Source organism: Protopterus annectens, chromosome 1.part2 (assembly GCF_019279795.1).
Source record: "Protopterus annectens isolate FY-2018-M chromosome 1.part2, PAN1.0, whole genome shotgun sequence".
Classification (NCBI taxonomy): domain Eukaryota; kingdom Metazoa; phylum Chordata; order Ceratodontiformes; family Protopteridae; genus Protopterus; species Protopterus annectens.
Window position 1 is genome coordinate 787,353,085 of NC_056727.1, and position 13,269 is coordinate 787,366,353.

A 13,269-nucleotide genomic window follows, 5' to 3' on the forward strand; every position below is an offset into this window, starting at 1 on the left:
TATTTATTTATATTTATACATTATAATCATCCAAGCAAGTGTCCAACACTTAAAGAAGAAAAGCATTATTTTAAAATGAATAAAATAAGCCATATTAAGAACTTACATACAAAATACAACAATTAAAACAGGCTATTTCTAAAATACATATACATGGAAGGTAAAACCCTATCTACCCCTAGTAGGCATGGAAGGATATGATCCATGAGCATAAATTTAAATCTGTGTCTCCCTGCATCAAAATATGTTTGCAAAGAGCGCTGTTATTAGACTGAACCCTAATGTTGTAAATGCGTTCCCTTACACTTTCTCTTAAAGTTCTGTCAGTCTTTACGACATAGAATGACTGACAGACACATAAGCATGCCAAGTAAACAACATGTGAAGTTCCACAATCAGCTAAGATGGTACAATTATAAGTCTGGCCTGTGTCAGGGTGAATACATTTCCCAGTTTCATCCAAGTATCTGCAGAAATTGCAATGTCCACAAGCTTTGGCATACCATTTAGAATCTCCTTGTGTTCTGACTGAAGAGTGCTTCTCAAACAAACTGATAAGTATATTTCTCGGCACTTTAACTTTTCAGAGTTCTGCACTGTCTTAATTTTTGCTTGACTGAATTATATATATTTGCTGGCACTGTTTTCTGATCTGTTCTGAAACTGGTTTTCTCCCTCCCACCCTGTTCTTGTCGTGTTGTTATAGTTGCTTGCTTTGCAGTTGCCTGCCCCTACTGTAAATTTGATCTGAGACACTCCTCCCAATCTAGTGTTCATTCTACCTAATACAGAGAGAACATTTGAGAAGGCCAACCCAATTAGGTTTGTAACCTTGAATTATCTTCTGCTCCTCCTTTCTCCCTTTGCACTTTACTAAAAAAATGTTGTGTTCTGACTGTGTGCTTCTCAGCCAAGTATATCTTTTGCACTTTTTAACTGTTCAGAGTTGAATAAAACAATTGAATTCAGTTCAGAATACATTTTGAATAAATTACATTTATTTAAACTGTATTTGCTTTAATACTGTGACACACTCAAGTGTGTTAGCTTGTACTACACTTTCAATTGTTTACAGTGTTTTATCTGTTTTCTGAAAAAAAAATTCTCAGCTTTTTTTCCCACCTTTCCTGTACCTAGTCTCGTCCAGATATAGATTTGCTGTATCCATAACTGTTGGTAAGCTTCTGAGCCCCCCCCCCAAGCCTTTCTGTGTTGGAGGGAAGCCTTCTAGCTTATCAGTGGGAGTGGTAAGCATTGGTTAGCCTATCTACCTCAAGAGGAGTAGTGCCTGGTCCAGAAGTTGGAAAAACTGCCCAAACGGCCAATAAGCTGCATCTCTTTCAACTTTCTGGTTTAAAAGCCTGCATTTGTGCTTGTTTCCCAACTTTTCTGTAACTAGTCTAGCATGCCCAAGACATTAGTCATAGGTGACTTGATAGTGAGGCACACTTATGTCTCACTCATTAGGTTGATTAAGGAGAAAGTAAGTCAGCTGCCTGTCAGATGCCAGGATCCACCACATAATGCATGCACTCAGTTCCTCAATAACAGGTACAAATAGGACTCTGTCATTGTACATGTAGGTGTGAATGACCCGAGACGTACCTCCCTGGACTACATGAAGAGAGACATGCAGGAGCTGTTGGATTATGTAGCCCAGGTGGGTATGACCCCAGCCCTGAGCAGCATCCTAACATCACCCAGAATGATACCACAGTACAAGCAGAAAATTATTGATTTCAACAATTGGCTAAGTTTCTGGTGTCATTCTAAGGGGATCCAGTATTCGTCTGCCTGGGATGACATGACTGACTGACCTCGATGCTTTGCCACAGATGGCCAGAATCTGTCACCCCTGGGCTTCTGGATACTGGCCAAGGCTATTGCCATCCTTATAGTGCCTTTTTTAGGCGGTGTTCCAAAGACCAAATTACCACTGTAATAGCTACAAACAAATGCAATACGAGGGTCATGCTGCTCAACTGCTAGAAATCTAAATCTCAAAATGCACTCACTCAAAGCACTCCTTAAAATGGAGAACATCATCATTTGTGCTGTAACAGAGACCTGGTTCAAGCCAGCAGAAAGCACCCCTGTACTACCAAGGCTATAACTCATTCCACACCTTTCAGCCCCAGAACTTGGACCAAAGCTCCAAAGGCGGTGGTGTTTCCATATTCATAAAGGATGCGCACACCTCTAGATTGATAGCCCAACATAACACATCTGAGATACTCCAGGTGCAGACATGGATTCAGGTCATAGCCTGCTATAGGTCCCCAACCATGTCCCAAGACTCACACTCCACATTCTTAAACACCCTGGATAATATTAGGGTCTAACCTACCACTCTCATACTGGGCGACTTCAACTACCCCTCCATTAACTGAGAAAACTACTCCTGTACCGGTACACTTGACCAACGTTTCCTGGAAATCATTAATTCCAATGCCCTGGACCAGCTCATTCTTACTCCTTACTAGAGGTAGTAACATCTTTAACCTGGTCATTACTAACATGGGCAACCGTTGCTTACACCAACTGTCAACTTCTCCCTGGTTAGATCAGACCACAAACTAATCACCTTGGAAATCCACCCCCACACACACACACACACACAAACACAGGTAACCAACCACGAAAAAAACTTTTCCAAAGCTAACTTTGGGCTCCTAAAATCAGAGGTGGTTAACTTCATGGTACTCATGCAAATGGAGAATAGTTGCATGACCGCCAAATCATACACCAATGCACTATATGATTATGTACACAAATGCATGGATCTCGCCATACCCAATAGAACCAAGATGCTCTCCTCCAAAAAAAAAAAAACAAACAATCTGGTGGTCCCCTGTCATAAACAAACTCTACAACAGAAGGAGAAAACTGACGCAGAATAAGGTAAAAGTTCCAAAACTGGAGAAACTCCCTTATTAGCCTCAACAAAAAGTTGAGATCCCTCATCAAATCCTCTAAAGCTAGCTATGAAAACAGAATTGCAGCAGATAGTAAAGACAGCCACAAGGCCTTCTATAGTTATGTAAAGAATCTCCATGGCAACACCCAGATTTGCTCTGAACTACTGCACAATGGTACCTCCTATACCGAGTCAACAGATATTGCCAATATACTGGCCGACAGATTCAGTGCCAATTTTACCCCTCTCTCCCCCACAAACGACCAATCACAATACCAGTAGATTGCCAGGCACCTATTATTACTGCTGCACAGGTTAAAACACCACTGTCCAAGACCAAGAATGCAGCTTCTATGGGACCTGACAATTTCCCTGGCTGTGTACTACATGAATTACAAAGTGAACTGGCACTTCACCTGTGTGCCCTGTTCAGTCACAGCCTCATCTCAGGCTTTGTCCCTACCAAATGGCACACTGCTACAGTCATCCCACTCCACAAAGGAGGAGCGACTACAGACCCTGGGAACTATCGGTCCATTAGCCTGAAGAGTCTGATATGCAAAGCTATGGAACGCATCATCACGGACCTAATAAAACGGATACAGGGAATCACCAAACTCTGGACCCTACACAGTTTTGTTTTGTAAAGGGTAGATCATGCCTGCTCAACTTGGTTGACTTCTCTGAGTTAGTCACCAGAGCTGTGGATGAAGGAAATGTGGTTCATACAGCCTACCTTGATCTGGCCAAGGCCTTTGATACCATTCCCCACTCAGGAATCATAGAAAAACTCACTAAGCTAGGCATCAAATGCTATATCACTAGGTGGGTTGCAAACTAGCTCACAGATAGAACCCACAGTATGAATGTAGCTGACTCCAAGTCAGACTACTGTCCATTCATGAGTGGAGTCCCACAGGGTTCGGTCCTGGGTCCTCTCCTGTTTGGTAGCTATTTCTCTGAAGTCCTGGCCAACACGAAGGGACTCTGGCTGACAAAGTTCGTAGACGATTGCAAGTTGGGAGCTATTATTAACTCCCCAAGTGATGTTGACATCCTACAGAAAGGCAAGTTGGGTGCGATTATTAACTCCCCAAGTGATGTTGACATCCTACAGAAAGGCCTCACTGAGACCAGTGACGGGTGTCAGAACCATGGCCTTAAGCTCAATGCCAAAAAATGTGTTGTCATCCCCCTTGGGAAAAGCCCAGTTTCCTTGAATTACCACATTGATGGTAGTCCACTGCACACAAGGCATAATAAGAGATCTGGGAACACAGGTTGACAGCAACCTCGCTTTTGACCACCACACTGCCGCCGTGGTCAGAAAGTCCTTCTATGTGGCGCATCTTATTACTAAGGGTTTTGCATTTCCCTCTACTCTTCCCTCATTAGGCCAATCATCGAGTACAATGCCCCATTTGGCATGTACTTCACCAGGACACCTGCAACAACTGGAGAGGCCACAAAAGTACCTCACAAAGAGGATCCTAGGCCTTAAACACTTGGCCTATTTGGACAGAGACAAAAAGCTCCCAACTATTCTGTCTCATATCGCCTACTTAGAGCCAATCTCTGCTTTACTTACAAAGCTATGTCTGACCCAGCTCCGTTAGAAATGCTACATCTAAAGAAATCCCAATCCCTCCACACCACATGCTTCAGAGACCTCAACCTCATTACCACAATCAACAGAACATGGTGGAGGGACAGGTTCATAACCCAGAGACTACCCATGCTCTGGAATAGACTTCCCGTACATGTCAAGCAGAGCACCTCACTGGCCCTCTTTCAAGAGAAAGCTTGACGAGTGGATGGGAAATAGAAAATTCACCCTGAGGATTGGTAGAGCACAGTATTCTCTTCAAATTATGTTTATTCTTATACCTAAACTTGGGAACATCCCCCCACTACATTCCTTACATTGGGGTCCACAATGTTTCATCTCACCTCCGATGAGACCTATTGTTGCTGGAAAGGGCTGGTGCAGAGAACTGTTTTCTTTCTATGTGGAGAAACTTTTACGCCCTACCTTAGATGGCAATTTACATGTCCTTAGGGATACCCAGCAGTTTTTGACTGATTTCTATGATTTTACTGGTACCCTTGATACAGATGTTGATCTTGTATTTGTCACACTAGATGTTCAATCTCTCTTCATGTTCATACCTAATTCTGCGGGTATTGAATATGTACAACGTTATTTCACTAGGCATAGCCAGCATGGTGGGGAGCAAACTGATAAACTTTGCTTATTCCTAAAAGTCATTCTAGAGAATGTTTTCCTTTTTGATGGAAATGTGTACTTACAGAATGATGGCGCAACTATGGGCATCTCACGTGCCAATAACTACGCCAACATGTTTCTAGGTACATAGAAAGATGATGTCCTATTTGAATTAGATATTTTTAAACAGCACGTCCCTTTTTACAGACATTTTGTGGACAATGTTTTTCTAGTCGGGTAGGTAATAGTGAGCAGTTGAATAGGTTTGTAACACCTTAATGGACTTGCAGAATATTTGAAATTTACAATGACATTTTCTAGCAGGAGAATTGAATATTTAAATGTGAATATTGACAGATGTGACAGTGGCCTTATCAACACAGGGCTGTTTAGGAAGAGTCGCCATAGAAATCCTGTTACATAGATGGAGTATGCACCCCCATTATGTGTTTACCAATGTTATCAAAGGACAAGGTATGAGAGTCTCCAGGCATAATGCCTCAGATGAAGGATTACAAACAGAGTTATCAGACTTGAAGCATAGGTTTGGAGAAAGAGTATAGTCAAGTGGAAATAGATAAAGGGCTCTATGGTTTAAGTCATCTTAGGCAAGAGAGAGCAAGTCCCTATTTTTCCTCCAGAGGTCGCAGCTATGTCACTAATTCTACATCTACATGTGAACTTGGTATTAGAATCCCCATGTTTTATACTATGAATAACAAGGGTATTATGGAAATCATTAAGAAGCATTGGGGGTTCTAACTGTGGACCCCAGTGTAAGGAATGCAGTGGGAGACGTTCCCAAGTTAAGGTACAAGAATAAACACAATTTGAAGAGAATACTGTGCTCTACCAACTGTACAGTAGATAGTTTAGATATGTCCAAATCACATACAAAAGCTTGTGGACATTGCAATTTCTGCAGATACTTGGATGAAACTGGGAAATTTATTCACCCTGACACAGGCGAGACTTATAATTTTACCATCTCAGCCGACTGTTATATTGTTTATTTCACATGCTGTTGTGTATGTCAGTCAATCTACGTCGGAAAGACTGACGTAACTTTAAGAGAAAGATTAAGGGAACACATTTACAACATTAGGGTTCAATGTAATAACACTCTTTCCAAACATATTTTGTTGCAGGGACACACACACACACACACACAGTTTAAATGTATGGTCATTGTTCATATCCTACCATGCTTATGAGGGGGTGATATTAGGAATCACATAGAGGGTAGGGAAGTAAAATGGATTTTAAGACTTAGGGCACATAGAGGCAAGGACTCAATGAAAGAGCCTCACTGAAACCACTATTAAAATACAGGATATTAACCAGCTAGCCCCTTTTCTATTTATGAATATATTTTAGATAGGGCATGTATACTTTATACGTATTCCAGGAATTGTCCGGCTTTAATTGTTGTACTTTCTATGCAAGTTCTTAATATGGACTTATTTTATTCATTTTAAAATGATGCTTTTTTAAGTGTTGGACGCTTGCTTGATTGGATAAGTGGATATATGCAACTATGTGTGTGTGTGTGTGTGTGTGTGTGTGTGTGTGTGTGTGTGTATGAGATGAAAACTCTCAATGGTCAGATGAAGCCTACAGTAAAAGAGCTTACCATGTTGTTAATATAATAAATGTTTTATGGGATATGAATTGAGTGGTCCATGGTTGCCTCACTGCCATAGTTGTTATTAGTAATTACCATGTGTTTAATGTAATCATTCCATGCCAGCATTCAACTTACTATATAAAATAGATAATATTGTTTTAAACCACCTTGTTGAGCAGATGAGCTTTGCTGTTGCAGACACTGATAACAGCCAGTGTCTACAAACCTCTGATTACGACAGAGATGATGATGGTAATGGAATAGTCATCCCAAACATGAAAAAGAGGTATTCCTCTTCTGGTGTTAATGGGATAACTGTTGGAGCCCCCCCAAGTACTGACACAGGCAACTGCACTCTGCCTTACCTTGCTTCTAGGACTGTGATGGTGAACCCATGACGTGTCAAAGGTGACAAGACAATGTTTTGGGTGACACACCAGTGATCACCAACACCCATGTTACCAAAGACACTTCTTTTGTATCCATTTCTCATTTGACACTGCTCTAGGATGTCTTACCATATCATCTGCCCCTTCTTGCATTGTGTTAGTGTGCGATTTTGCTTCCCACTGTATTAATGTCCAAAACAAATTAATTCCAGGATTTTGTTTTCTCAGCTTGTTGGTACCCCCCTTTACCAAAACGTCATTTCCCACAGATCCTAAAGGCTGCCATGAAGAAGCGATTTTCCTCCTGTTGTCCTTACTCTGCCTTTATCCCTCGTTTCACATTAGGCAACAAACTACGAAAGCACACCGTTTAGTAGAGCTTCTTCTTTCGGCTTTTTCCTGGTTAGGGGTCGCCACAGCGGATCAGCTGTCCACTCATGATTGACAAGTGGAGTTTTACAGTGTTGAGTTGCCAGCCCGGTGCCCAACCTTCCACAGAAGGCACACACGTGCACACACTCACACCTAGGGCCAATTTTAGAGTGTCCAATCCACCTACAGCATGTCTTTAGGATGTGGGAGGAAACCGGAGCACCCAGAGGAAACCCACGCGACCACAGGGAGGACATGCAGGCTCCACACAGTAGGCACCCCAGCCGAGAATCAAACCAGAGAACACCATTTAGTAGAGCTAAGGAACTGAAAACTTTCTTGAATCACTACATTTTTCTGTGACTGCACAATTTCTGGCTGAACACAACTCACAGACTGTTACATACAAATCACAGGCCCAGATTTAAAAAAAAATTGATCTCAGTATAAATGACCACTTATACTGAGAGCAGGAATGTATATCTAGATAGACCTTACACCAAAGTAAGTCACTTACGCTGAGAGTAAGCCTTTCATAATCAGGGCAGACTTATACTGACAGCAACTGTTTGAAATCTGGCCTATAACATTTTAAAACAGCACTCCATTAAAAGTGTATCAGTTCGTTTAGAACTCGCAATAAAGAGAAGACTGGCACAGTATGACAATTCATATAATAATACATGCTCAACAAACACACTGTAAGTACTGCAGTGAACAGAATGCAGTCCAAACAAAATTACACATAGTACTTAATGTGGTTAAAAAAGTGAAATTCAAATAAACAAGTGCCTTGTGTTTTTTCTACATAGCCAAGGAAGAAATCGCCTATAACAAGTGACAGTAGGAAGGACAAGTGGTCAGACTGGTTGAAGAAACTGTTAAGCAAGAATAAAGCAGTAAACAGTATTCTTTGTTTAACTGATCATGCCACACACACACACACACACACACACACACACACACACACACACACGTTAATATAATTGTGGTTTGGTAGCTAAAGTACTAGAGTTCAGTCAGTACATTACTGCAACACAGAGCGATAAAGTGCAGTACTCTAACTCATTTTCTTACTGTATATAAAAATAATTTATACAGCATAGCAACTGAAACATCACAGTCCATTCAGTACATTAATGCAAACATATACAGTGATTGCAGTGTTCGGTCTTTAACTGTTTTTATAAGACAGTAAGTATTTTAAATGGGTGTTTTCAGTGTAATACTGCAAATAAATGCATATCATACACAAATATGGTCATTATTGTTTGTGTAGTAGACTTCAACATGTAAACCCCACCAGAGCATGATAGCAATACACACTCCTCCCAAGTCTGCATAAGCATTTCTCACAACATTCTCACTGTGTTTACATATGTACTTCTCAAATTTGTAGTCCCATGCCTGCATAAGCACTTCCCATACATCCAGTTTGACTTCAATAATGATTTCTAAAAATAAAAGTGTTTTAAAGTAATAAATTGAATGCTGCGCAAATTTATTGTTTATTTTCTCTTTTATCCCCCAGCCTTCTTCTGTTTTTCTTATTTTAGTTATGCATTTCTGGTCAGTGTGGTGGCACTGGTACTGCAGGCATCCTGGCAAGATACACTGAATGAGGGCTTCAGGATGAGGTTGAGGATGTGCTGGCACAGGTTCTGGGCAGAGATTCAGCCACTCGAAGCGCCTCTTCACAATGTTCAAGATAAGCTGCCCCAATTTGTGCAGAGTCCCAACCACCACCACATTAGGGTTCTCCAATGCATCAGCATTTAGCAATGGAAACATTTGAGGCTCTGAGGACTGGGATGCCTGCTGGCACCTCTTCAGCCCTTCTTTCTCCTACACACGCTAACCCATTTCCAAACCATACCACCCTCTTAAAAAAATAAATATATTTCAAACAATAAGGGGGTCTGTCCCCAAAAATCAAGATATAGTGCCCTCCTCTCCTACATCCGACAGCACAACCCCCTTGGTGTGTTTCTTCTGTGACTAGCCATTTGCAGTCTTTCCCATCTCCACCTTTCCACTCTAAGGAAGGCACCAATGTGTCCAGATAAGAATACCCCTGTACAAGACATATTAACCCCCTTTATGTTTTCAAAATATTTATAATAAAAGCTTCGCAGTCTGCTGTTTACCTTAGGTTTTTCAAGCATGACTGAGAATAGCCATGTTACATACGAAGCCTACAGCTTTCATGTAGTACTTCACATGTAGTTTAATGCTTATATTTAGATACTTTATGCTTCTGGCATAAGTAGAAGCATTTTTCAAATCACCTTTGCTTTTTCTTATTCAAAGCAAGTAACCTGCATTTAGCTTATTTGCATGTATGTGTACAGGTTTTCCTTGCAGACAGCCACTTCATAGCTGCTAACTCCATAACTATGAATACCACCCTTATTCTATCAATGTCTCAAGTTAAAGGAGAACTCCACCCAAAGTCAAGTTTTTCTTTCCAAAATGAAAAATTTTCCTTCATATACAGAAAAAAGACATTTAATAATTATGTTTGCCTTTCTTTCCTGCATTTCTCATCTATTACATCACAAAAGCTACCAAAAGTGTCAGAATAAGTTAGGCCATTTATCCAGGTGGGGCCCTAGGTCAGCTGGTGCCCTAGGCAAAAGGGCTCCATGGCGCCCTCTACTACATTACCCGGTGCCCCCATCCTGGTCTACCTCCAAAAATAAATACTGGAAAGGTGCCCCTACTAGACCGGCACCCTAGGCAGCCGCCTAGTTGGCCTATGCCTAAGGCCGGCTGTGCATTTATCACAAAAATAGAACCATTAAAAAATAGGATTACCACCTGTCCCACTTTGTGAGGGACAGTCCCACTTTGGGCAGTTGTGTCCTGTAAAAAAATTGCAAAAATAGCAAACATCCCAAGATTTTAGGGCAAAATGATTTCCTATATTTTATACAACGGTTGCATAAAACAGTTATTCTGTATCTAAAACACCTAAATGTTATGAGAAACAGAATAAGCAACTAAAATGCTACAAGAATAAGCTTTTATTTTTTAGGTAAAAAGTAAAGTTATGTCATTTGTACTGGCCGTGGATATGTTTTGACCTGCAAAATCTGATGTTTGTATCACAAATGTCGCACTTTGGGCATTTGAAAAGGTGGCAACCCTATTAAAAAACAATTCCTCTTAAACAATGACATTTAAATATACCTTATCAGTCAGACTGCTAGCATCACACCTCAGATTAACAGGACTCTGAACAAAGGCAAGGCTTTCAAATTCAAACTTAGTTTTCAGATTCAAATATCTTTCCCTTTAATAAAACTCAGTGCCACAGCAAAAGAAAGCAAATATGTTAGTCTAACTCTTCTTACTTTGTCAGTATTTGATTTTGCATTTTTTCTACACTGTAATTTCCGTAAAAGTGCAAGTTTCTTCTGCTCTTTTGTTGCAGCATTTGTGTACTGTATACATTGTTTTGTTGAGGCAAGTCAATGAGTTGGGGAAAGAAGACTTAATAGAAACTTTAATTCTAGCTACAGTACTTAAAACTGTGATTGCAACACAAACCATCTCAACCAAAGTAACACCTATTAATCACAGGGATCAGATTTCTCACATTTGAACAGTGAATTACAGTTGTCACAATGAAAGAACAATTAACTCATCTACATTGTCAAGCCTGACCATTCAGACGTCCCTTAAAATGCTGCAACAGAGATGGCACTAATGAAAAATCAGAGAATGTGGATCATACCTCTCAACTTCTTAGAACAAGAAATCTGGACAAAGCCAATATTAATGGGAGACAAAGGCCCAAAAATATGGACACTTGTAAATATTGCTCTTACAAACTTAAGAATTGAATGAACAACAGGTTTTCCATTAGCATGAATTTTCTGAAGGGCATGAAGTCTGAAGTTCAAATGTGACTCATTTTCTGACATTAACCCTCAATGATTTGCCAGAAAACCACAATTTTATGAGAAACAGACCAAAAATATGAAGCAAAAATCTGGACATTTGCAAAAATCTGTGCAGTTGAGAGGTATGAATTGAGGACTGCTGCTGACGGCGAAAAGTAGGCAAGTCACAGCAATACTGTAAAGTGATGAGAGAGATAAAACCACAGTAAGTGATTCCCTCATTAAAAGGGATTTATTTCTGTCCCTCTAACATGACATCAGGAAGGCGAAGGCATTGACTGTAAAAACAAAATCATGCTAGGCATGGCAGACAGCCTCCTTCAGATCATTTTGGGGCATATGTCTCAACTGTAAAGATTTTCTCAGAACACCCACATTTTTTTAGCCAGTTTCTTGTGGTTTCCTGGCAAATCACTGACAAATTCAGACTTTGTACACTTCAGAAAATTAATGCTAATGCAAAACCTGTTATTTTACTAATGTTCTAAGTTTATAAGAGCAGTGTTTAAAAACTGTTCCTATTTTGGGGCCTTTGTCCTTCCATTACTTATGGCTTTGTCCAGATTTCTTGCTCTAAGGGGTTGAGAGGCACGTTTTGAGGTATAACACATTATATGATATAGAGGTATTAGCAATGCAAAAAAAAAATAAGATTTACTGAAAAACATGCATATATTTTTTCAGTTTTTAAGTGTACTTCTCCTTTCTGGCTGTCCCCGATTCACTGAGAGTTACAGTTACAGAAAATCACCTGGATCACACCTTAACAGTCTCAGTTCTGACTTGATCTTTCAAGACGCAATTGGAAAAAATAAAGTCATTTTGTCATATTAACCTTCAATTGGAATAGTACAGCACATTATCCGCTTGAAAACACTTCTCACTAAACTTTCCTCAATAACATTTTACAGCTTCTAATTCAGAACGGTCCTTCACTTTCTCTACCCCTCTCTCTACACTTGTCACTTACCTTAAACAATATGAGTTGTTGGTATGCAGGAGTCAGCAGGAAAGTCCCAGTCATGTACAAAAACATAACTGGTTCTACTGTTATCAGAGTTCTCATTTTCTGAATTATATTGCACATCTCAGCGTCTTTTCTGGCAGCGTCCTCAAAGAAGAAAAAAACGGTAAATACGTATGCACAGCTACTTCTAGTCACAGCAAATCACTGCTTGTTGTTACGCTGGTACAGGGAGCTAGGATGAAGAAGGCAAGCATTCCGGTTTTACTTATAATGATGTAAACAAGCCACAGCTCCTAAGTCAATTTATGTTTATTTCCCCTGTAAAATTGCATTTAAGTGGCTTAATGAACTTTGTCGTTAACCACAATATACTTTTGTGCAGCTACAGCATATCTTCATTTCCCCTTTTTGTTGGGACATCATAAGAAAAACAAAATGCAAAAGTAAATCACACCAGCTGACTTTTGTAAAATGAAATAAGGTTGATCTTTTTAACGACACGGACAACACCCAAACCGCTCTGCTAATTTGCTACTATGACACCGTTAGTCACTGTTAAGGCTCATCTCTTCAGAGAGCTCAACTACCAACACAAATCAACACCTAGACCAAACAACAAACTTGATGAACACAATCTCGAAAATGAAAGAAAAAAAGCTATGGAAGTCCGCTAAGCATTCTGGTTAAAGAAGTCATCTGTGTAATATATTTCGCAACGCTAGAAATGTACAGTGGAGTATAAGTATTAAAACATTCAGCATACTCCACTTAAAAATAACGTTATCGCATGACAGTGGAAATGTGTAACACACTAGATAAACATTACAATTTATTATGGTATTATACGAAGCATCTTCTAATA

At 40.0% G+C, this 13,269-nt stretch overlaps 1 protein-coding gene across 1 annotated transcript in view; it reads right to left on the bottom strand.

The window, feature by feature from the left end:
• The window catches only part of LOC122791256 (proton-coupled folate transporter-like), a 1,313,896-nt gene extending 1,300,847 nt beyond the window's left edge, over positions 1-13,049 (bottom strand). The window contains exon 1 of the mRNA XM_044058932.1: positions 12,411-13,049. Within this exon, the coding sequence (XP_043914867.1) occupies positions 12,411-12,527 (117 nt within the window). The 5' untranslated portion in view covers positions 12,528-13,049. The remainder of the gene's footprint in view (positions 1-12,410) is intronic.
• Positions 13,050-13,269: the final 220 nt, after the last annotated feature.